The sequence below is a fragment of the Trachymyrmex cornetzi genome, unplaced genomic scaffold (genome assembly GCF_001594075.2).
Source record: "Trachymyrmex cornetzi isolate Tcor2-1 unplaced genomic scaffold, Tcor1.1 scaffold147, whole genome shotgun sequence".
NCBI lineage: Eukaryota > Metazoa > Arthropoda > Insecta > Hymenoptera > Formicidae > Trachymyrmex > Trachymyrmex cornetzi.
In genome coordinates this window covers 884,153-911,274 of record NW_017296059.1, presented here as the reverse complement: position 1 = coordinate 911,274, position 27,122 = coordinate 884,153, and the positions used below count along the sequence as shown (strand labels likewise).

Genomic DNA, 27,122 nt, shown 5'->3' with positions numbered 1-27,122 from the left:
TTATGAGTCTTAAAGAATATTATACTTGGTTTTATTTCTTGGAAAAAACATTTTTTTGGAGAACGGTAACATGAAAGGAGTCTCTCGTGGAATTAAAGGGGAATGATTCACAGATGCTACCCTTTCCCTTAGTGATACCTGAGCGGTCGTCAAAGGCATCATTAGGAAGAAAGGGCGCTGCGATATTCTCCCCTTAAAATCTGTAGGATGGTAGACATTACGATCGAGGGAAAACCGAATTTTCGGGCAAAATTGCATTGAAGATTCGTTCCGTCTCGAGTGGACGTCCGTTCTTAAAGACTTTTTATGAAACCCGGAAACAGGCAAAATTGCACCATTTGCTATTTGAGAAGCCGCTTCCAACTGTCGGTGTCTATTTTGTGGTAAATAGAAAAACGAGACTGATATTTTTTACTGTATCTTTCGTCGGAAATTTATTGCCCAGAGAAAATGGAACTTTCAGAACATCAAGAAAGGCATTGCAGAGATAATCCCATCGATATTCATATCTTCAGGAGATTATCTACATATTCTGTTTGGCATTTCGCGCGCAGTTATGCTGCGGGTAGGCAAACAGATCGACTGACTAATATGCATCCCCGTTCGCGCCCACGCTCGCACGTATCACGTCGCATTAATTACGCACGTTATTCGCGTCCGACACCTCGGATCGCGGATAAGGAACTTTTCATCGAACCTCTGGAGGCAGGGCACGTGGGCGTCGGTGGGCGTCCCTCGATAATAAATGTAATCCGAGGAGGGAAAAGGCGGTGAGGAATCCTCTCCTCACCTTTCTTTTCTCTTTTTCTCTTTTCAAGGCGAGTCCTCGCCTGGATTCCTTCCGCACGAATCCTCTTTGGCATCCTCGCGACATCCGAGAAGCCGCCAAAGGGATCATTAGGGACAGCGAAGAGGGACGTGATCCACACCACTCTCAGGTGTATGCACCGTACTCCGTCTTTAATTCTGCGGCCACTCCCGAAGTATAAAATTCGGGATCGGCTCTAGAACATTCCTAAGTTACATAAGAGTGTCTTTAGAATTGTCATCACTCTTTTCTCAAGACAATGTATCGAAGAATAATCTAAAGGAAATGTATGATAAATATTCTGCAGATTTTTAATGATACATACTTCTTTAAAGTCGATATTTCCTTATTGAAAAACATTTATATTTATAAAGAGAAAGAATTCAGTCTTTAAGAGTCGCATTCATAGTCGTGATTCAATCTGAAATTCAATTCAGGCTACTTTTAAATCAATCTTTTATTTCAAAAACGATTCTCAAACCACGATTTAATGAATTCGATTGATTCAAACTTTGGTTCAAACTTAGTTCGCCCGAAATAAGGATCAATCGTGGATCGATTTACAACTATGAATACGAACCTTAAACCGTTTAATATTAAACGCTCCAAATGATTAAATGATTTCAATGATTTAATCTTCTTTTTCCTTTAATCTTAATTGAATTTTAATTTGATTCTAATTGTTTATTTACAAATCTTGCCAAGAAAGAGCTTTTTTTTGACAAATGCATAAGTTGCACCAGTCTGTGAGACTTTGGAATACTAAAGGAGTAATCTATGAACCCGAGGGAAACACCTTTCACCTCCATCCGGAAGAGGACGAGACCAACCCGATATCATCTCCCTCCTTCCTGCTTTTTTCTCTTGCTTTTCTGCCTCCGGATTTTCATTCTACGACGGATCCGAGCGATAAAACGCGCGCCGAAATCGGCACGTTCGGCCAGAAATTGGAAGGATCCTCCATTCTGTCGGGCTTCGACACGATGTAGGATTTACCGTCCGAAGGGAATAAGAATCGCACCGAGAGTCCTTCTCGTTTCGTTCTGTACGGCAGCTCGTTACACATTCATCGTTTTGCGCAAGGAATTTTTTTCAACATTTCCTTCTAATTGTAAGAAAACATTGAAGTACGAATTAAAAATTGGATAAATCTTATTTTCAAAATCTTCTACATTTATTAAAGTATAAAATTAATTTAATAATCGAAACGTAATCACAGCGTGTTTGTTTACTATCTCAATTATTTAAAGAGTCATTACAAATGATGCGTAGATACGGTCCAATATTTTTATCGTGATGGTGATTCTATTTCGATTTGAGTCTGAAAATGCGGCGAAGAGAAACGATCGATCTTAGATGGAACTCAGCCGGCACTGTCGATCGTAATCGAGGAAAGTTGCCGATGATTCACGTTAAGCGCCAAGCTAACTCGAGTTATCCACTTACGCATGAATTAGGCGAGCCCACTGGGACGCGTTAAGGGGAAACCGCGTCGAGAAACCGCACACCTTCTCTAACCTTCTGGGAGGGGAAAGTTCCTTCGTGTCCTCATCATCATTCGGTCGGAGAGAGATCTCGTTGCCGGGAACTTTCGGGACTAATCGTTATCTCGCACCATCCGGTTGTCTGCTATCACTTTTCACCTCCTCCCCCTCCTGACACTATTTCTATTCTATAGAAATGACTGATTCGTTGTACGTGTACTCGACCGGACGTCCCTGCCAATTTCCTCATAATCACGTTCCTTCAGCCCTTTTCTTCCCTTGTCTTCCTTTTATCTCTCCTTAGGGTGCCTGAAGGTCGAGGAGCTCTCCTCCTGCGGCGAAAATGCATTCTCGAGCTTGGTAACTCGACTTAAGTAAAGGTTAAATAGGATTTACTCGTTCATGGGAACACAAATGTTATTAAGAGCGTTACGAAATATTGACAGAACGTAACTGTCCGACACGCATATTAATTCAATGAATACAAATATTAGTACCATTGATAAAATGCTGTCGTCTCCTAAAGAACGAGAATTCCCATTGGACTTTAATTCGAAGTAGAATTCGAACTTTTTGTATAAGAATCGTCCATTTAATTTCTACGCGTACCTTCATTCTTTTATTTGAAAGAAGTAATTCATGTATGAAAACGTCAAGATTCTCTCCGGAAAGAGATCGAAGTACTACCACTTCTTCGTGAAGAAGGAGCTCGGGGCGATGTCGAGTTCAACCGCATCATCTCCTTGCTCCTTTTCTGCACTCCTTGAGGCGATTCGATCGATTCGATCGGGTGAGGGCGACCGGTTGCAAGCAACTGAGCGATGCGATTGATCGAGTTACGGGGGCGACTCAGAGATCCACGATCTCGTTTGTTGAAATCTGGAGACGGGGAACGTGGATTCGCTTTTACGCGGAAAAATCTGTGTCATTCGTTTAACGGAGCCGTGCACTGGCATCCGGCTTTTCCACGGGATTGCAACGTACGATTCGATTCGCTCCGTAGGCGAATTAATTTTATCCTTCGCTTATCAAGTTGCACGCGCGCTTTAAGACGATTCTCTCCGGAAGAGTGCTCCCGTGAAGCTCAGCTTTCCAAGAAAGTCTGAACGTTGTTGATAGGAGAGTAGCCGCTTTCGTTATCATCTTGTGTCCCTTCGTACGCTCGAGAAATTTATTCCCTGTTACATATATATAATATTGAGAGTTTATTTCTTTAAATTCGAGCAAACCAATTAAAATTTTCCCATTTACGATATTAATACGATCCATTTCCAGTTTGATTTTGATAATCGCAACAATAATGATGCATTGAAGATTTGTCAATCATTGAATGCTACAAAAAAATGTTGATATTTTAACAACTAGTTTGAGCGTCCTACGTAATTATTTGAGGGTCCAAAAAAATTATTTTTAAATCTGTATCTAAATTTTTAGATATTTTAAACAAAACCGTCCTTTCTATGTAAACTACAATAATTCGTCTATTTTAAGTGTAGAACAATCAATCTGCCTCGAGAATTAACGTCTATTCGCTTTGTTTCTAAATTATAATTTTTTTCTTACTACTTTCCAATAAAAAAACCGATCAAATAAAGTACGATTATAAATAAATGATCCGAGTATGATAAATTATGATTGTGGGAATCAATTCATTCTTTTCGTATAAGGATTTGGACATGTTACATCAAAGGGATTATCATAGAGCTATATATGTTGATATCACCCGTGAATTCCTTGATCCACATTGTCGCATTCTGATAGTACGCATTATATCATACATCAGGGAATACGAATCCGTTTCCGATCGCGTTGCAAAGGAACGTCATGGCCGGCCAGCATCCGTTTTATTGGTTACCATTGGTCTCGATCGTGAGCGTTCCAGTGCATTGACTCGCCATCGGCAAAATTCGACCGTCCAGGCAGCGGTCGTTATGCTCGACCACCGCCGTTGATACGTCCGCCATGGGAATTATCGCGACTATGGCGAATACCGGCATGTGCTTAACAGAGCTTAACTGAGCTTACGACCGGCCTCTCAAAGACCTCGATACTACGAAAACGTATCGCTTCCACGAAAATTCTAAACCCTCATTCAGTGCACGTTGGGATTTTATGCGTTCCAACACCGCCTGCTGATTGCAATTAAGAAATTTTTATTCTTCCACTTTTATGCAATTCTATTTGCGGTCGAATATGAGACTTTCTATGAAGAAAATAACGTGTACTTTGTCATAAAACAATGGTGATATGTTTGCTTTATAAATAAACTTTTACGAGAGAATTAAGAAAAACCATAAATTAATAGAAGAACTGTGTAGATTTAATTGATTCAAATTTCAAAATTATTAGTTATGTGTATAGCTAATATAATTTTGAAGTAATAATTATAAACTTTCTAAGATCTTATAGTCTTTTGAACTTCAAATAATTAAAAATAGCCATCTCATTTTAGTAAAAAATAAGAATGAAATAAAAGAAACATATGCAATCATCAGATTTATGAAATGTAATCAATGACGCATTGTGTAATTGAGATACACGCATATCGATCGTGATTCCGATTGGACCGTTGATTGCGCAAACGGCAAGGTCCCGTAACGAATCGTTGTACACACTATGAGCACGAATTCTCTCTGTCCCTCCGGCGCTGGAGTAACGCATGCAAATCCCTGAACAAATGCGTAATTAACGTGTCCTAAACTGTCGTGAACCAGTTACGGTAAAGTGTTTGTCAACAGAGAGTAGAAAAGGGAAGAGAACGATGTAGGAAGAGTGTAAAATAAAATTTGTATTCCTAATAATGTCCTAGGTGTGATCCAAATTTTTTTTTATTTTGCTTTGAAGAAAAGAATTAGTTGCATGACATAATCGATCACCTTCGAGGATGAACTTAGGTGAAAATTTGTTAGTGATATATCGGCGATATCATCGGAAACGATTAAAAAAAAGATGGAAAATGGAAAATATGATCGAGAATCATAAATAAGGAAAAGGAGAGAGAGAGAGAGAGAGAGAGAGAAAGAGAGAGAGAGAGAGAGGGGGGAGGGAGGGAGTTAAATCAACGAGATGATTTTCGATTCAATTCCAACATTCCGCCACCCTTTTCCCTCGTGCATTTCTATCTGTCTCGTAGTCTCATCTCCTGCTATTGTTGCCCCCCGCGGTTTATGCTAATGCCGTGCCACTGAATTTAACGTCTCGCGTGTACGCTCGTTTGCGTTTCGTGCGTCAGACGCGGATACGCCCACGTGCGTATGAACTCTGTGGGGGTCGTTTGCAATTGAACCATGGGGGTGAATATTTGAATCAATAATATATCACACACATGGACATTATAATTATAGCAGGACATTGTTAGACATTATTGTTATATCAGTATTGTTTAATATAGCGACGATGTAATTACCATTATTTCGTTATTCAAAGAGTATATAGGGACACGAAAATATATTTAAAATTAAACGGTTTTCCTATTTTCTGTTATCCGCATGTTTCTATGTAGTCTTTTAATACCTTAATATTATAAATTTTTCAAATATTCACTGAAAAATACTCACTGAAAAAAAATTCCAGTTGAAAATGGACGAATCAGAATTTTCTGATAAAATTTATTAGAATTCTAATTGAGATAACCAGAATTCTGGTTGATACAATGAGAGTTTGGTAAAATCTACTAGAATTCTTATTTTTATCAGAATAATTATATCAATCAGAATTTTATTATCTCAACTAAAATTTTAGTAGATTTAATCAGAAAATTCTGATTCGACTATTTTCCATCAGAATTACTTATTTAATCCAACCAGACCACTTTTCTCGATACTGCTTTGTGTATTTTTTATATACACAAATAGAAAAATAAAAAATATACTCTTCCCAGATTAATATTTCTACACAATTTACCATTTTTTTACTAACAAGCATCCCGAATAGCGAAACAAAGGTATAATCTATAGAGAACATCTCCCTCTATCTCTGTCTCTGTTTTTGCATCCCCAAAGTATTCAATTCATAACGCGACGTGTATTATTCGTGCGCGCACACGCGTACGTATAATATGCATATGTACGTATTCGGAAACATGTACCTTCGGTAATATAATATGTATACATGTTTCCCTGCACTCAGGCCGCGAGATCGCATTACGTGATATCGATTGTATCCAGTGCGAAGCGAAGGGGAGCCTCCTTTTTCTACTTCTCCCATTCAACTCCACTGTCTGTCTCTTCCCTTCGTCATCCCCCTTTTTTTATGCACGCTCGAGCTTCGTTAGCGGCCGTACACTAATTAATCGAAACGTTGCTTGATCAAGATGCCGAACGATACCTTCGTTGTAGCACGCGGATTAAAAGAGTGAAGGAGGAGAGAGGGCGACTCCGAAACTCATCCGGTAACGCAAGCGTAGTATCTTCGGTTCACTAACAAGATCGGCTCCTTCAGATACCATTGCACTCGTATATACTGTATCCACCCCCGTCGCGGTCGATTAGGGCAACGATTATGTGTACAAGCCTCTGGAGAGAACCTTGTCCGAAAATCTGAGATTATCTAGAGTTTCTAACAAGACAAGCGCTCGCAATTTCTTTACCACTAATATCGTTTTTAATAGAATAATGTACAATTAATCGCAGCATTGCAATAACTCAGTCAAAGTTATATTATAAAATTATATATTTAAAAAATTGGATATTTATTTCCCAAGTGTTTCAGTTGACAGGTCTTCTGCTTCAATGAGAATAAATAAGAATAATACGGGAAGCTCAAGATTAATTCGGCGTACGTCACGTTTCACGCTGAAGAAACATTTTTACATTCGCGAACGAGCTTACTGCGAATTACGCATCGACGAGTCGATATCGCGCGCAATGGACGAACCGTTGAAAACGGTCTTTTTTTTCCTTTTCTTTTTTTCTATTCCACGAGACGAGCAATTTCAACGGGAGCAGATGACGTCTATCCAATAATGCACACATCGCCTAGCTGGCCGGCCGGAGCGCGATAGGCGACCGGCGGCGCCGAAGAACAGTAGCCGCTCACCGATCCATAAACAATCCCGCGATGTTATCGCTTCTCCACTCTCGTGCACGACAGCGAAGGGAATCCTCGAACGAGGATCGATCGATCCTCGCGCCATTCTGTCGCTACACGCTTGCGTGCGTACACGCGTCGAACGGACTCCGTTTAATTGATATATCGTTGCCTGATCGGAGAACGCTATCTCTCAACTTTCATCTGATGGTACACCGGCAAAAATATACACGCGACATCGAGTACATTTCGCAAATAGTCGAAGTTACCTTCACGAGTCGCAGAGAACAGGAAAGACAGAGGTTTCTCTCGATTCCTTAGCGCTAAACGTCTTGTTATCACTCGTCGTGATCGCAGAATATCTACTTAACTCTCCGCTTGCAATCATATTTGCCCGATCAGAGAACGTTATCTCTCAATTTCATCTGATGGTGCATCGGCGAAAATATACACGCGACACCGAGTACATTTTGCAAATAGTCCAAGTTGCCATCACAAGTCGCGAAGAACAGGAAAGGCAGAGGATTCCTTAATGCTAAATGTCTCTGTTATCACTTGTTGTCGTCACAGTATATTATTTATTTTAATAAAAATATATAACAAAGAAGGCAAATTAGAGTCAAATTTCATAAAACGAAAGAAACGAACGTGTATACAATTATTAATACTAAAAAATATATACATACAAAAAACCAATTTAATTATTACATGTTTCGACTCTTGTATTGAGTCATCTTCTGATAAACCCTAATTTCTAATACTATAATTAGCATCGTCATATAAAGAACGTGGTTAAAGTTGTCCAATGCATATATTAATATTGTCGAGTGCTTCTCATTATTTATTTTAATCCTTCGTCTACAATCATATTTTTATTCCCTTCATCTACAATCTTTTTGTCCAGCCCAATTTTTTTCAAAAAGTTTAGAAAAACTTATTACTTTTTAACGTCTCTGTTACTAAATAGATCGGAACGGTACCTTCTTTCATTTCGGAAACATTTGAGAGTGAAATTTGCTTATACCAAAAAAGGATACAGACTAAGAATTAAATTTCTGTTGAAGAGAATGCGCTTAATTTTTATATTATTTCTTGTAAATTTCGCATAAAAATTGGTTAATGCTAATTTTATAAAGTAATATTATTTCTACTTAACAAAATATTAAAAAAAAGTCAAATTTTAAACGTCCCAAATTCATCACGAGAAAAAAACTAATTGGACATCCTATACAGATATATGCTGGAGCTCGAAGATCCGAACCTAAATACACCGTCGCGTATCCCTTTCCCGTCGCTGTTATCCGCTTCCGCAATCAGGGAACTTTCACCCTCTCTTATGATGCAGTTCCGTTCGATTACGACCGTTGTTACGTTCATTGCGCTACACGCGCGGGGCTTTCCACAAGGAACCCATTAATTGGATCTGGCGTCGGGTTACTCGAGCTTCGATTCGCCCTATGTTCCGCCGTGTAAATCCGGAAGCTCGTATGCGTTGTCCATACCGGACTTTGGCGGTCTTTCCTGTTCGCGAAATATATCCACAGAACGACCACGGAAAATACAACGTATCGTTGAATACGAAAATTCCAATTTCATAAAGCCGTCTCTCATCATTTAGTATTCATATAAATCTATTTTAAGTAACGGGTAGACTAATTTACGATGTCCAAAAATTCACTTTGTCCTTAAGAGAAATCGCAAAATTAATTTAATATCCACAATAATGCGAACAAGAGAAGTCACACATGTACATAAATTAATTTATAACGTGATGGATTATTCGATAATTGCTCTGTTTAATCTCGTGAGCGTGATTGTGATCACGTAATTTACCAAAAATGCATCTAGAATATTATTCATTCTCGTGTACGTTTTACCGCGGGCGGCGTGGGGGAGTATCGTGGTGAACCGCATGCAGCTGCAAGTGCAACCACATTGTGCGTCACTGACACGGTGTATCGCACGATCCGCTTTCTCTTCGCAGCGCCAGAGTGATATTCGGTGACTTTTCCACTTCTCTTCTCTACTATTTTCCGTTACCTTCTCACGTAGAAATCCCTCTGCTCTCAATTTTCAAGAATTCGAGCGCGAATTTTGTTTCTCTTCCTTGCCTTTTCCGGAGTCTATCTTTCTGGTGAGAATGACATAATACATCACGGCATGCTATCGGTATTTATTTTCCGAATTCTACCGCGCCAGGAAAATGGGGAAGGGAAAGATGAAGAGAGGTGATCACTTAGAGGAAGGGGGATTCTCTTACTGACGCTGGTCTCTCAACTGAATCCATTAGCCAACGCCATTAATATCACAGTAATGATGAGCGATGAGCTACCGCGCGGAGGACGAAGCAGATCAGAAGAGGATGAGATACTTTCGGATAACGTTAAGAGAGAAGGAGAGAGAGAGAGAGAGAGAGAGAGGAGTAAGCAAAAAAATAGGGAAGATGACTAGGTAGACAGATAGGTAGATCGATAGACAGGTAAATAGGTAGATGTATGCTACATTACAAGGGGTATAAAAAAGAAAAATCTTTTCTTATAAAATAAGAAATCAGCATAACAAATAGGTAAAAAATGATTAAATCAGTAATTAATAATTAACTGCGAGAGAATAGTTATTAAGTGATTATATTGCAGAACTATAACTATAAATAATTTTCTTTATCAAGATACGTAAGATTAGATGACAGGTGAGCGTGGTATATTGCACATAGCATTGAGCAACATAATAAGACAGTAAAATTTTTAATGCTGGCGTATATATAAAGACTTTTACGTTCGTTGCATAAGCGAGCAAATTTCAATGCCAATTCAAATTTTAATTAAAATTTAAATTCGCAGAAAAAGAAAAAGAGAGTAAATACGGTAGAGGCAAAAGGGCACTAACACGTCCGCACTTCCACAATCGTTGCCGTATAGGTAGCACGTATATTATATACGTGCTTACAGGGGCTTTGATAAATGCTGCTTTGCTTGGCCCACTGCCAAATAGCATGCCGCACAATGTATCTCATCGCTCGTGTATTCCTCATCGCGCCTTTCATGAGACGAGATACGCTCGTGTCGCGGTGTATTAAACCTTCACACACGCTAAATATTATCGGTTAACGACGATTAAAAGCCGGCTACTCGGCCGGCTATTATAGCGCTTCAATTATTTAATATCACGAGAGTTGCCAGAGATAATCCGAGATTTTTTCTTGTTTCGAGAAGGTGCATTAGAGGTATGTATATGTCCGTAAAAGTAAATAATAAATCTTATAATTCCTCTAATGATTCATATGTATCATTAAATATTGATCCTGAGACAAATAGAAATTTTGTTTCCGTCAGTTTTCACTTAACTGATGATCCGTGTCGCAAATTATTTGCGATACGCCAACTTCGTCGAAGGACCAAATTAAGGTTCAACTTTCGCTCCCAGCTAAGAGAAATAATTAAGCGCTCTTTCATAACGATCATTACTCAGACTCGTTCATTCATCATTCGACCTCGCATTGAATATGTTCATCTTGGCGAACTCTAATGTTACGAATGAGTTTTATGAACCTTGCAAACTTCCAGTTAAGTAAAGAAAATGTTTTCAAGGATGAGATCCTTCCTTCAGATGAGGGAAGTTTCTGTCCACGTGGCCTTTGATAGATATTGCCTTCCTTTATGACGCTTCAAATAACGTAGCAGGTTATCTATCCCATTTCGCGCCGTTTATTGTATTCCGCGTCCCTCTTTAGCGAGAGACTTATCAGTATGTGTTTAACCAACCCTCCAACCAACTAGTATTCAACCATGCCTCTTTCAGGGTGTCGCCAGGTAAATGAGAATCTCGATCTTACAATGCTTCTCGGTCGAGGGACCGAGAATGGAAACAGTGGCGGATCCGATCTGGTTGATCGGAAGTATCTTTCAGTCCCGAGAACCCCCATCCCTTTTCCGTGAAAATCACTTTCCCTTTTTCGCAAGCGGCCCACGTAACACACTGAGGAGCCCACCCCTCTCCCTCAATGCGCTCCCTTCCCTTTCCTTGCGTTCATCATACCCGGCACGTGTGCCCAGGCACTTCCCGGCGTACCTACGTGCCTCTTATGAAGAATTCAGTCACAATGGCAGAGGGGTTGGAGATTCCGATACGAATTTCCGGCGTTCCGCTACGCCGCCGTCGCCGATATCGAATATACCCAGTTCGAGAAACGAGGAATTTCAGCCGCGAAATTCTCCACCTCCTGTACCTCCCTTACCCTCCATACCACCCCGCGCAGAGACGTAAATGAGGGTTACGGTGGTATTTCGCGTGGTTATCGATATGAAGGATCCACGATTGATCCCCCGGATCGGTCCTTTCGCAATCCTTCCTCCTGCGTCGTAACTACCTCGAATGAGATTATCCGCAAAGGGTATCAAGGCTGGAAGTCTTCTTACGGGATATCGAGAAAAATGAATTTTTAAATCATTAATCCTTTATAAAACTCTGGGAAATTAATTCTTGAATTTTTTATAAGAGTTTAATTGAATGCCGTTTTAAGTTTCTATTGAACTATATCAGGTTTTCGTTGTTACACAGAAAAGACAGTTTTACTGTATCTACAATTTTAGCTAGATAAAAATTTGAAAATAATTATGTAGGACGCTCTCAAACTGGTTGCTAGAATATCTAAACTTTGTGCAATAATTATTTTAATGGTTCAACAAAATTATTTTCAAATTTGCATCTAGCATAATTTTTAGAATTGTTCTTTCCTTGTATGCATTGTAAAATGACTCATGTTAATTATAAATTATTTTGAGAAATTACTTTAATATATGGAGATCGTGGCTACAAAAAAAAACCAACATTTCTTCTCTTTGTAAAAGCATTAAGTTATTTTCCTCGTAAATTAGCATAGATATGGTTTAATGCTTGGCTCAACTATGGCTGAGCAGTCTTGGCGCTTTAAATATTAAATGCCACAAATAGATAGCGATAAATAATACTACGTATACAGGAATAAACTAGAAATAAAAGCGGAGGTGTGTAAGTAATAATTCATGTTGTTGCGCAAATGGCGGGTAACGTGCAGGTTTCCCTTCATGTTCAAGGTAAAAGCACATCTTCACGACGACGGCAGCACAAAGCTGCTCGCTGTCTCGATTAAGTCTGTCGGAATGAACGAATGAAGCTGTTTCCACGGCGATTAATTCGCCTCTTCCGGTATTATCGCACCCGCGACGGCCGCATAATTACACAGCGGCGTCGCATAATACCATACTGCGCGACGCCCTTTTTGCAACTCTCTTCGGTGAGAGAGTGAGAAAATTTATATCCGCGCGATCTCATTATCGGTCATCGCCGATGAAACCGGTTTTCCCAGTCACCTTAAAATGTCGAAATCCGTTCGACAAACACAAAATAGATAATAAAAAATTCGACATAAAACTATTCTCACAACTATTCTATGATTCTACAAGGAAAGAATGATTTTGCTAAAAGTATCTGAAAGTTTAACTAGATACAGATTTGAAAATAATTTTGTTGAACTATTAAAATAATTATGTAGGACGCTCGAGCTAATTGCTAGAATATCAAAATTGTTTGCAGCACTTCTCATTATATATGCTTGAGTGTCCTACATAATTATTTTAATAGTTTAAAATTATTTTCAGATATGTATCTAGCTCAATTTTTAAACATTTCAGTAAAATTCTTTCCGTGTTCGATATAAATATCCGCGCCATACATTGCAATAAAATAAGCAAGTCTTCATAAACAGCTTATATAACAATATTGTTTACAAAATAGACATTTGTAAATAGATATTTGTAAACTACTTGAATATGCTCTAACGATGGTTCTCTCTTTTCAGATGATCGACGCCTCCTATCATACAAACCCGTCGTTGCAAAGCACTGCCCTCATCATCACCTGCGCGGTGGTCCTTCTACTAATGGCCGCGATTGTATCCGTCGTTTTCTGGAAGTAAGTAGATTTCTCTATTATCGTTTTCTTTTACCAGTCAAACGATATCATATAATACCAACAAGTATGGCGATACGGTAAAAATCTCTGCAGCGAAGTCCTCGAGCTGTCAATTGTCGTTTCTCACAATAAAACGACCGTTTCTTTCACGCTGTGACATCGTGCAGCCTCGTGTTTTCGAGATTCGAGGTCATTCAGCATGCAACCATATTTTAAGGAATTGAGAGCACAGGCCACCTTTGGATTCTTACGCGACTCGTAGAAATAGAAAGGGACGACCACATGGGGAGTGAATAAGGGCGAAGTTGTGCGAGGATGCGAGAGAGAGCGTTACCGATTGCTCCAAAATTAACCAAAAATAGAACAACGAGCTAGGACGAGGAAACGAGCGTTTGAGCATCCGTCGGTTTGCTCTCGACAGCGCCCCGGTTGTTCTGCCTCCTCGTACTGGACGATGATCTATGGCGCGGTAAGCCGCACCAAGGGGGAGCTTTAGGTCTACTCGGAAAATGTTACGTCACGGGTACCGTAGTCGATGGTCAAAATGTCAGATATCGATTTTTGATTTAGTGAAGTCTCTGTTTCCTTCAAAAATGCACTCATTCTGTCAAAAATCTGTTTCTTTAAAAAATGCACTCATTCTGTCAAAAATAATGTAGTGGTCCGTTTGAATAGCATTCTGTAATATGTTACTTTACAATTTTTACAATTATTGTTAGAAAGATTTAAAGCTTGCTGCTTAAATGTTTCTTTCAAAAATGCGCTCATTCTGTCAAAAGTAATATAGTGGTCTGTTTGAATAGCATTATATAATATATTACTTTACAATTTTTGCAATTATTGTTAGAAAGATTTAAAGCTTGCTCCTTAAATGTTTCTTTCAAAAATGCGCTCATTCTGTCAAAAATAATATAGTAGTCTGTTTGAATAGCATTATGTATTATGTTACTTTACAATTTTTACAATTATTGTCAGAAAGATTAAAATCTTGCTTTCTAAATGTCGAATAGGACGGTTTTGTTGAAGCATCTAAAAATTCAACTAGATACAGATCTGAAAATAGTTTTATTAAACCATCAAAATAATTATGTAATACATTCAAACTGATTGCTAGAATGTCAACTTTTTGCATCATTGTTCATCATGTTTGATATTCCTATGGAATTATTTCGATGATCCAACAAAATTATCTTCAGGTCTGCATCTAGTTAAATTTTCAAATACTTTAACAAAATCGTTCTTTCTATACAATAAATCAGTATGTATATGTTAAATATATACAAGAAAATAAATACTTGAGTAAATGAATCGGTCTTAAAAAACTTTAAAGCAGTTCTCACAGAATTTTCACATAGCTAGAGTGGGTTTACGTAGTCAATTGAGTTTTTATGATACGATTATGTAATTTTCCAACTTTTCCGTTAGTGAGCGAGAAGCGATCGAGAGCACATAGATGAGAGCGTTGCTCTTGAGCGTATCCTAAATTACCCGAAAATGGAGCACCCGAAGACGCGGTGAGAAAGCCTGCCACTTTAATTAATACCTAACCGTGTTTCCGACAGCCTGTGGCTCTGGTTCCCATATCGTATACCTAGATCTGGGTCGCGGTGAGATTAGATGATGACTTCGTAATTAACGAGGATGCCATCTTGCGCTCTCGCGAAAAAAAGACGACCGCGCGTAATATCGTTATATATAACAATTAGTGGAGATGACATTGCATAATAAGTAAAACGCCACGGTTATTTCTCCATTTGAACTTTCGCCTGGAATTTTTATCTGTGCCATCTTGAGATACAAGCAGCGAGGAAGGAAATAGGGCGACGTCGTCGCACTAATGGGCCCTAAATTAGCCAAAAACAAAGCTTCGCCTGGTTTCACCACTACTACAGTCTGCCGCAGACAACGTTGGTTCTTGCTCGCAGTACCGCGTGCTGATCTACAAACAACCATAGTAGGTAATTTATTTAGAGCACAGCGGTAGCCGAGAACTTTTCGACCGTTCTCTCCCGAAATTTTAGAAATTCGCACGATATGTTTCGCTCCGTTCTTTCAGACACAGGATTTGTCTCGTCGCTCGTCCTTTGAAAATTTTAGAAATTGGAGCGTACTTTTCTTCTTTGCAAATACATGACACTTTAGAAATATATGAGGCAACTTAGAAATCGTCTCACGAGCATTTCAACCTTTGCCATAGAGTCTCAACGAGAGAACAGTACGCCTAATTGGCATTCCAGTGAGTCCTAAATTAAAGCAGAAATAGGCCATTCCTGAAATGGGCGTACGCCCAGGCGCTGTTACGTACCGCCGACAGCGGAACAACGCGCCAGTAATTTGTGACACGGTGGCTCATGCTAGTCGGCACGGTTTCGTGGATCCGCGGGACACGGGAAAATACATTTACCGACGTCCGGGGTGGCTTACTTGGGAGATTTACGGACACAGCCGCAGGCGAAAGCTCCGTTGCACCACCGTTGTCGCACGTTGATTGGACGCGCGGTAAAAAATGGAGCGGCTCGATAAGACGAATAGGAGACGCGTGGAGAAGTTGACAATTCGAAGGGCGGGACTTTCCCCTACGCGCTTTCAAATGCTATACTTTTTCGTATGAGAAACCACGCAATTTTTTTCACAATTGTGACTTCTTTGCCGAACCAGCCGCTTGTCGTTCTTTTCAATTCTCTCTAATAAATTCAAATGGCGGAAGCTCATTCTTCATTTAATCTTGAACAGACTAAGAAAACAGTGCGTCGCAATTCTTTGTAAAAGCAAAAAGGTTCTAAAGATCTATGCAAGGAATTTGTGAAACGGAGATAACATCAGCGACGTGAAATTTCCTGTGCATGGACGAAGACACGGACGTCCGTCCAATCATATCGGTTAATATTTGCCTTGCACGCTCCACTTGTAATCTTAAACACATCTCTCGCCTAACTGGGTCTGTCCGACCGTCCGCGTCATCCGATCTCTGGATCATTCGAACGGATTGTTAACCCACGATTAACTCTCCGCTAATGAGCAGTGAATCCGCGCCTCTCGTGGCCCTATCTGATGATCGATCGATGAACATCGGGTCAGAAAACGCCGGTCGAGAGGACAATTTTGGGCAGCACAGTGCCTCGCATTCACGACTGAACGCGGGTTCTATGGCAGCGACCCTCGAAGGCACACTCGTCGCGACAACGGTGGCCCTGTTTTCGCGCGTTTTATCGTAATGCCTAGTCATTATCGACACAACCACGCCGCTAGTATCTCAAGTGTTACCGGTTCCCCACATTTGCGCTTTGTGGGTGGTTATCGTAAGTACGACTCATGCTGAACACTCGTACGCCAGAGCGAATTAGGATCGACCACAATAAAATTAGATAACTGATAGAGGGAAGTGTCAAGTACTTTCTTTGGTTACAAATTGCTCGTGAAAATGGCATTATAAAGCGTCAGTCTTTATATTATGTAGAATCTGAGTCATATTTGTTTAATTTACTCAAAAAATGGAAGAGAAATGTCGAGATTTTAATACTAATATTTTTTAAAAAAGATAGTTCCTAGAATAATTAAAAAGAAAGTATATATCTGTTTTAAATAAATAAAGACTTTATAAAAAAATTTGAAAGATGGAGTAGTTATATATATAAATAAATATATATATATATAATTGATAATTTTAAGGACATCGAATATATTCTTTAAAAAATTAAGAATATTAAATATATTCTACTCTTTTTTTTTTTATGCATTTCTTTTCAATTATTAAGAATATAAAACTAAACCCAATAATCGGTTTCCATATGGTTCCTATGCATGTTCCCGTGTTGCGAAAAATCGGCGAAGTTTCTCCACCATTCGGGACAATCGTGACTCTGTTTTCGCGTTTATCGTAATGGCTATGGTCCATTATTGAGCGTGACGTCTCGAGTGTTGCGGCGTCTCGCGGCTCGTTGCTTTGTGGGTGGCATCGGCCTCCTTTTCTCGGCATTTCTCTGCGCTGTTTCGCACGCTCTCGCGGTTCCTCTCTGTCCTCGTGTTGGTCGTTGGTTCTCCATATTATTGCGGATCTCTCGGTGCTTGTTCCTACGAAGCGCAGAACCGTAACCATTATGTCTGAGTGAAAGCGATTTAAGTTTAAGATTAAACGATCTAAATTTGAGACAGTCTCTTTTACGAAATCTTTATTTAAAGTCGAACTTTTTTTGTATAAGAAAATTTCTACAGAGAAAAATTAATTATGAACGTAGATCTTGTATTAAATATATTTTTTATCTCATCTTGTTTATATGTACATAAAGAATGCGAAAATATAAATTTAATTCATTGTTACTTGATGAATTAATATCAAAAGTAAGTAACTTAATTTATAGCATTGTTATGGAATAATTTTATTTTGCTTTTGATAATTTATTAATTATCTATATATGTATACGATATTTTGTTTTTAGATAGGACGACAGTAAATCTAGTTTTCGCCATAAGACTCAGCCACTTTAGTTACGGCACTGCGCGCACAATCAGAACGCGGAGAACCGACACGGTCGCGTGTAGTTTGTATGCTAATCAGAGTCGTGTTCTCTTCCCATCCGTACATCCTCACCGCTATCTTCGTCCACCATTGCGGTCTCTACTATCGTCAATTCTATTTTCTATCCCGTCTTAACTTCGCGCATTCACACTCTTGTTCAGTGCCGCGTTTAGCACCGAATGCGGCTATCCGATCCCGAGTTTTATTTAAAGATACTGAGATCGTGTGGCGTTCGACGTAATCGAAAAACGAAAAGCGAATGGTCACATTTACCGTCGAATGTATGCAAATGCAACTCCTAACCACCTATCGCTGTTAAATGATACAGTATTGTTGTTGATAAATTTACGTACAAGCTGAAATAGTCTACTTTTAATTAAAAAAAAATATATATAAGCACAAATTTCATATATTTCACACTTTTAATAACAAAATATTTATGATATAAATTTTTATAAATACAAGTAACCTAATTAATTTAAAAGGAAAGAAAGGATAAGCACATTATGATAATGAAATATGTAGTTCAGTTGTTTGTCTCTTTATACACTTAAATAAAATGTATAATAGAACAAAATAATAACAAAACTGCTTAAAAATTTGAAATTACTTATCATGTTCTTTGTTATAATATTGATGACTAGAGAGTCTAAACTGATATACGTAACGGAGTGAATTTTTAAAAGCTTGTCGTAGGTTATTCTAGCTTTTAGCACGGCAGATTGGACCTCTTAATGGCCACTAAGGCATAGCTTAGCGCTCAATGACCTCACTCACTTGTACGTAAAATTTACGTACTGATACTACAGTCTAGGATTAACACTCTAAAAGCAACTCTTCAGAATCAGTATTATTTTTCTATGACACAGTCATATCGTAAAATTATTAGAAAACTATTTTGAGTAAAAAAGATACTCGTAAAATGGCACGTTTCAAAGCCGCGTATGTCAAACAGAATGTAATTTGGTAAAACTGGGAAACCCGGTTTATCAACGTTTTCCTGCGTAGAATAACGTCACCCACTGCGGATCCGCGCGAGTAAATCGGAAGAGACGAATTGCGGAGAGAAAGAGAGAGAGAGAAAACGGAAACGAACGCTGGCGCCCGTTTCTCTCGTGAGCGCTTCCTCACCGGCTCTTTTCCCGTTTCCTCCATTTCCCGGCCGCCTTACTGTGCTTTGTCTCCATAAGCCACATTCGGGTCACCGGCACGACGAGGTTGCTTTAACGATCTGCATTGCATGAGCGTTTCGCCCTCTGGTACTCTGTTCGTCTATCTTTATGGAGAATGTCGGTGTCAAACTGAGAACGTGAGAGATTTTCAGCGACGTGAGAGATTTTTAAAACGTTTAAAAGAAAACAGTACTATAACCACAAAAAATAATGCAAGAATCTTAAATTGCGAATTTCATACATTAATTACATTAAAACATAATAAAAATATTAAAAATTTGTTTTAAGAAAGAAACACAAATTTTTTTGTAAAATAAAAGGAACTGAATCTGGTATCTCATTTTAGTATCTCTTGTACCTCAATCGAATTTATCTAATATACGTATTGTTTCTTAAATATTGAATGTAAATAATGTTAAAAAAATGAAGAACGTCTACTTAAAAGGAAGAAAATTAATTCAAATTTTGATCAAATCCAAAGTTGTATCTCATAAATTCTAAATATCGTGTTTAATATTCATTAAAGACGAAAGCAAAAATATTAAATAGGAGAATGAAAGCTGATAAATTTGGCAACCGTTGTTTTCTTTGAAGAATCCTCCTCTCCTCTCTTATCTCATCCTTTCAATTCTTTTCCGCGACACAGTTCCAGATCCGTATATGACGGTTGACAAACAAACTCTGGTTATTTTTATATAACAAACAAACGAATCGGACGATTGGCTTTACCTTGTTTATGCCTTCAGTCCGTTCCCAGGAAATCCGATAGCTGTTTCTCAAGTAACGTTGAGTTCCAACGAAATTGCGACGTCGCAATGACGATAGCGAGTAAACATGTAACAGCAATGTAATAAACAGGCGAATTAAAAAGCCGCGATGGGAAATCAGGTCAATGTAAAATTGAATTCTTAATTCGCGAAATCATAGCCTGGTACTAAAACTTTTAAATCCCTCTGCATTCTTCTTTTTTTCTTCTAAAGAATTAAATAGAATTCTCCTGTTGAAACAGGAGGGGAATTATAACGAAACAACCGGAAATTAAAGAGTTAAAATTTCAGTATCAAAGAAAGTAAAATATCGTACCGGAAAACGCTCTCTTTTAGCCAGAAAAAAGATCGACCGAATTAAGTTCCTTCAGTCGTATATATTTTTTTTAATTTTATCTTTTCTTACGGCGATAGTAAGTTCCGCCCTTATCACCTAACGTTTTCGTCCTTATATCTCTTTTTTAACCTGTTCGGGCTCTTTATTTTCTCCATAGCTAAATATGTTTTTGTATGTTGATTGCACAAACAGTAAATAACATGTTTCTCACGGGGAATTTTCACAAAACACATTCACACATATATGACTATATGGAAAACAGCAATTAGATAGAGTGGATGCAGCCTTGCGCTACACTTAGACCGTCACTACTTTGACACAACGTGCGCCTTTCTTCGTCTACGTCTTCGCCGTTGCAGTCATTGCTTGTTAACACCGCGTCTCCGGGTGTCTTAAAAAATATATACGACCGGTCCTCCTTTTTCCTGACATCCCTTTCCCTCCCTTTCGCGACACGACAAGACATCGGCAAGAAGGGTGCGCACAAGAAAATCGCGGGATGCACTTACGGATATTACTGGGAACACCGACGGGAAGATTGCCAGACATGGCTGCTGGGGATCATTAGAATTAAACCTTCGCGTGTAGCAAAAGGATGGCACGAAGGCGTGAAATTTAAGTGCCGGATCTACGAAATCTCAAGTATATATGTACATACAACGGAGATAATTCAACACTTAGAGATTGAATTTTATTACAATTCTATAGATTAGTAAGATATTTAACTGTTAAAATTGTATAGACATCATCTTGTTATAAAAATTTGTAAAATATCCCTTCTTAAAATTATGAAAGAATTGTTACGACATTCGTAAAAATTCCATGAAGATATTTCTTGATATACGTATTTAAACAAAAGAGAAGATAAAGAACCTAGGATTTACTTAAGCTTAATCTGAAAAGAGAAAATTCTATCTGATTTTGAGAGAGAAAGAAATTTTTGTTTCTTCTCACACATACACACACAATCTCAGTCCGTTCTTTAATTTTGCAGCGAATGAAACTTATGAGAGCTTTCGGTCAGTTCAAGGACAATAACGTTCTTGAATAGAATCTCCGTGGAACGTCTTCGTGAATAAATCTCTTTCGACTTCGCACACCTCGGACACAGGGATCGCTATCGGTTTAATTTTGCATTCGCTGGCGCGCAGGTGAAACCAACAACAATACGACGTAGCGAAGTAGCTTTGATACCAAAGAAAAATAATGCGGCAAGGCAAGACCTGCAAGATAAATCGAACATCGCTCGAGAATGCTCGCTTCGTTGAATATCTTGTGATAATACCTGTAAAAGCTTTTTCCTCCTTTAAAATATTTGACGTCGTTGCTCCATATATAAGTAATTCACTGTTACTGATTCTTTTACTAAAGTAATGCAGCGTAGCAAACTACTTTATCATTTCATAGTAGTTTGATCGTCCGTCTGTCCAATTATCTATCTGTAAAATTTTTAGAAAACTGCTTGATTTTTCCAAATTCCGTTTTCGGCAATAGATACCCAAGGACATTAGTTCAATCGAGACAAAATATAAGTCAAACCAGTTGACCGTAAAAAGGTTAAAGTCAATAGCTTCAACAGAAAAAGCAATTTTGCAATTGTTGTAAAATTCTTTATTATTTATTAATATGTTTGATCTATACAATTAGATTCAGTTAGAAACTAAGGCAAAATCACATTATTGAATTGTACAACATTTGCAAAGCTGCTTTATTTACTCTGGACGCAGCCATTAAGATTTTCAATAAACCAAACAGCTTAATTTTTTTGAATTCGCTGTAATACTTTATTGTTACAGAATTATGTACAGATTTTTTTACGGTTATTGATTAGCTTATTTTAGAGACACTCTTGTGCAAACCCTCGCGAGTAATCAGGATGCTATTGTGTGCGGCGATCGAGGAATGGCTGGTGCAACACTTTGCAATGCGTTGCATGCGATATCGCTTGCGTTATATGCGCCGCTGCAATTTCGTCTGCGATTCGACGAATTATCGGGGGCGCGACGTTGGCGATGCGAGGAAAGGGCGAGAGGGTACACAGCCACTGATTCACGTTCGTTGTTTCTACATAAGTAGTCAGAAGGGACAGTCCGGCCCGGTCTATGGATAATTTAACTCACAGTGTGGGCCTGAATGGGTTATAATTGGTGATGACAGGTCATCAGGCGACGGCAGGCATTCACCTTACCAAGAGAGGAAGAGAGAGAGAGAGAGAGAGAGAGTAGAGAGAGAGAGAGAGAGAGAGAGAGAGAGAGAGAGAGAGAGAGAGAGAGAGTGAGAGAGAGAACGTCGTTTTCGAGAACACATACACTATTAAATATCAAAGCAGCAATGATAATAAATTATCCTTTTCAGTTAAATAACATTTTGTTAGTTTTCACTTTCATATGTGTCAAAATGTAAATTAATTAATTTCTGTGGTTAATTTCAAAGTAAATAACGTTCATGTTAATGTATATACACTTAGTAAATAATAAACTAAATTTCAGTCAAATTTAATGCATTTTCTCGAATTAAATTCTTTAATTTTATTTTTAAATTAATTAAAATGATTATTATTAATAAAAATTAATACATGTTGAATAGGAGCAATGACGACCTATATAGATATGATTAAAAATAACTTAAATTGCGTATAATTTGATATTATAAATTAATTTAACAATGTAACAATGCTACAAGTCCTTTGCAGGCATTGACGGAATCTTCCGATGACACTTTCCGTGATGCGACTTGATGTGACACGATGACGTGTAAACAAATTGCGAGCTTTCGATCATTCATACTTAGAAACTTTTACGTTTTTTTAACGTGAATTCTCTCTCCTCGCCACCAAGAAACTCTCTGAAGTGTCGAGCGAAGCGAACTCTTCGAATCGTTGATCCTTCGAATTTTCGAGTTTTACAGAGTTGCTAAGCTTGCGAGTTTTTAATGATATTCCGACTCGCGAGCTTACGTGAGACTCGTCAGACCGATGTGGATGATCGCAGCTTACGAGTTTAATGAGATACAGAATATAAGTGGCTGGTAGATACGTTCTTCAATTTGCGCGAGACTTAAGCTCCTTTACGAAGATCTCGCGCATAATATGAATACTAATCGATCCTCCGGTCCGGGGCAGCTCCGCACGCGCAGACTTTATTCCGCTAAATGAATGATCCTCGAGCTTTTTCATCCGAGAAGTTCTTTTTACCCAGATCGATGAAATCTAACTTTTAACAAGCCGTATTGTCGCGCGTATTCTTCGATTAAAAAAAATCCTTCACGTATAAAATAAATATCTGCATACTTATAAATGGTTAGTCGAGATATTCGTTTAATCTGGAAAACGTTCGTTCGATATATCTTTAAATCTAATAAACATCGCTCGCTTAGTCGCATGAATAAGATCATCCAAGCATGATTTTTCAATCTCGAGCATCTTTTCGTTATGAGCGTCATGCTAAAAAGTTGAGAATAAAAACAACATTTGTCTCCGAAAGTACAGAAATATGATGAATAAATAATGTAAATATCCTTCCTCTCTCTTATTCGTTCTTATAAAAAAAAAAAACGATTTTGCTGAAGTATCTAAAAATTTAGGCAGCTAGAGATCTTAAAATATTTTTGTTGAACTACAGTCGAACCTCCGTAAAGTTAACCTCCGTTTTTGTTTTAATCTCCGTAAAAGTCATGTCTTAACTTCCCATATAGTAATTGAACACATATGCTCGCGCATGCGCATTTGTTTATTTTTACGGAGGTCGATCGGTCCCGATAAGTTACTTTTATAGAGGTTCGACTGTATTAAAATAACTATGTAGGAAATTCAAACATGATGAGCAATACTGCGAAACGTTTTAACATTCCAGTAATCCATTGCGTGTCCTACATAATTTTTTCGATAATGCAACAAAATTATTTTCAGATTTGTATTTAGCTAAATTTTTAAATACTACAGCAAAATCATTCTCTCCATACATTTTCACACACAAAAATACACGCGCACACACACGTAGGCGAACGTATGATGATTCTAATCTCGCAATGAAGAGGATCGAGCGAGAGCCCAACACACCATCGTTCGTGATCGGTTCGATTCAATTACGAAAGTACGAGGCTGCTGCATTGCAACGCGGAATAGACGCACGGTGCGTCTTTCACGAGATGCACCAATTCGCATCCGGCTGTGTCCCGACGTGATGCAGCATGCATGTCGGCTATGCCACCGGTTTTGGCGAACGTTGAATATGCCAACTGTCCCGCCGTCGTTTCAGCAGTGATATACTCACGGACGCGACCTAAGAGGAGAATAATAAAGGGAATCCTGCAGGAGGTGGATGGTGCGAGAGGGTGCGTTACAGTGTTTCTCATTTATGCAGAATTGGGCACCAAGGATAGTTAAATAGACTCATAATGACAAATAACAATCACTCATTTATTTCTTACTTTTTGTACTTTCAAATCTTTATACCTTTGAACTATTAAAGTTCAAGAGCCTCAGAATGCTTACGGTCAAGCGCTTTTTTAGATTTTTGTACCTTTAAATCTTCAAAGAATTTCTCTGATTCTTCGGATTAGATAGGACTTTCAGATCCTTGCATTTTCTATTCTTTGCACTCCACAAACGTCTTTGAATCGTTTCGATCCAAAGGTATTTCAATTTTAATACTTTCAAGAGTTCTCGGATTTTAAAATTCTTGAAACTTGAAAAAAGCTTTGTAGTTTTAAATCTTCACACTTTCGATCGTAAAATTTTTAATTTTGCATAAGCTTAAACTGTACCGTCGAATCCGCAGATGTCGAAACTTTAAGAGTTATTCTACGATGCGTCGAGTACAAGCGTCGACATATACAATAGTACTGGATGGAACGTATGGCGAATTTTCTTTTATCTTTCATCTTGGCGGACCTAGAAAGAGGGAAGTAGATATGTAGGTATACGAAACTCTCTTTCTACTGTTGTCCTATTGGTCAAATTTAAGAAAGGGAACCACACCCACACAGTAGCGTATTCTTTCAAGTCTGTTAGAGTCTACGCAATGGAACAAATATTAGAAATAGGAATAAGTATTAAAATTTCAAATTTCTATCAGAAACTGATTACAACGGAAATAATACATGATTTCTGATAAGTTAAAATCCTAATTTTTATTCTTATTCTTAATATTTCCAGTGCTACACTTGTAATTGATGTAAACATTAACGAATATTTACCATTTATCGACAATAATAGACTGATTTACTTTTAGAGGTTATGATTTCTTCAGTTTGAAAAGTGAGAGTATTATTACTGAAAAATATTCGCTAATGATTACATCAATCATGTAGCACTAAAGCCACTGATTCACTTTTAGAGGTTATGTCAACAATTGCAGGTATATGCAACGTTGTTACAACGTTGTCGACAGCGTTGGATATGCTTGTGTGTGAGTGACTTACATTGTAAAATACCCTTAACACGACACTCTATATTTTGACATATATGCCCAGATTAACGTCAGACAAACCTACATAATTAGAATCACGTCGGAGAGGAAATTGAGAAACCCTGTTCCAGAGATGTGCGTATCGCACGAAATGCGACCGTTATCGCAGTCGCATTCCATTGTACTCTCGCAGACAGTGTTATTACCCTAACCGTCCATAATTACGTCATCGTTATTGTCCTCACACATGTATCCCCATAAATGCCACGAACCCTTGGCGCCCTGTGGTCCCCGCCTCTCTCTCTCTAACGCTTCCTTCCTGCCTACGTACCGTCGTCAGATTCGTGATATTCGTACAAGCAACTATGCACTGACGTCGGTTCGCCAACTAACACGCGCCGTACGTGGACACGCGGCGCAATGCGTCACCGTTTACCTGTACCTACATAGCACTGAGTACCTGAATACCGCAATACATGCGTATATGTGGGTAACACACACGCACTAAGAGATTCCTGTGCGTCTCCATACTCACGTTTCCATATTACTTGTACACGAACACGCGCTATCGCACTGCACGGTCGTGTACTGACGGCTTGATGCACCTATGTGCATTAATAACCCTAGCCAGCTCGTAACGTTCATGTTAAAGTACTCATACAAACTGGAAATAATTCTATGTCAAAATGCAACGAGATAAAATAAAGTACGACGTAATTTAATGAGATCTCGTAAGCGCTTTTCCTTTAAAATTTAAAAGATACTTTGTTCCAAAGATCTCTTAATTTTGGTTTGGCTATACTGATATGAAATTAACAGCTGTACCTAGAAATTTAATTCTCGATTAAATCGAGAGATTATAAACGCCGATAACATCAGCGATTATAAATTTTCTCTAAAAACACACTTGGCATTTCCTCGAAATTTGACTGTCGCGGTACACGCCAACTCCTCGAATCAACTCTGGCAGCTTCTACAACGAGATCGCGCGCGCACGTGCGAATATACACACACAATACCCGAGCGTACGCACAGCGGCACGCGGGTCGATTAATCGGTATACATGCGGGCTAATGTAACGTTGCGCGCCAGTTATGTTACCATGTTACGTCGGGTATGCCGACCACACACTCCGGGTACGCAACCAAGTTGAAGGGCTGCGTTGGAGAACCGGCGGGGATGAACATTCCTGATAGAGAGAGAGAGAGAGAGAGTATATATATGTGTTGTGCACCTGACGGCCACGAATTCGCTACCTGCGTATTAGACTGCATTTCGCAAATTATTGGCGCAATCCTGTGTTCAAGACTCTCCTCCTTTGCGACCCCTTTCCCATATTCTCCTCTCCGAACTGGACACAATGCGTTCTATCAGGACGGCATGAAGTGGAGCATCTTCCGGAATCTCGGATAGATTCCATCTCGAAGAGAATTGTTTTGGAGTCTCTTTCTATTTCTCTCTCCTTCTCTTTTCCTCTCTTCCTTATTACAATAATGCTCCTCTGTAATGTATTGTTTCGCCATTTCTAGGTTATTATGCACTGTTGGCTCTTTTTGGGGTTATTCCATGGTCTGACAGATTGATATGAAAGGCTTCGAGAGTCATTGAGGCCGGTTCTCCAGAAAGATAGACAGAGTAATAACGAGAAAACTG

At 38.7% G+C, this 27,122-nt stretch overlaps 1 protein-coding gene across 1 annotated transcript in view; it reads left to right on the top strand.

Moving 5' to 3' along the window:
• Window positions 1-27,122, top strand: part of pxb (putative Hedgehog signaling attenuator pxb) — a 110,370-nt gene that overhangs the window by 48,778 nt on the left and 34,470 nt on the right. Inside the window, exon 3 of the mRNA XM_018502031.1 lies at window positions 13,157-13,269. Coding sequence (XP_018357533.1) covers window positions 13,157-13,269 — 113 coding nt within the window. The remainder of the gene's footprint in view (window positions 1-13,156; window positions 13,270-27,122) is intronic.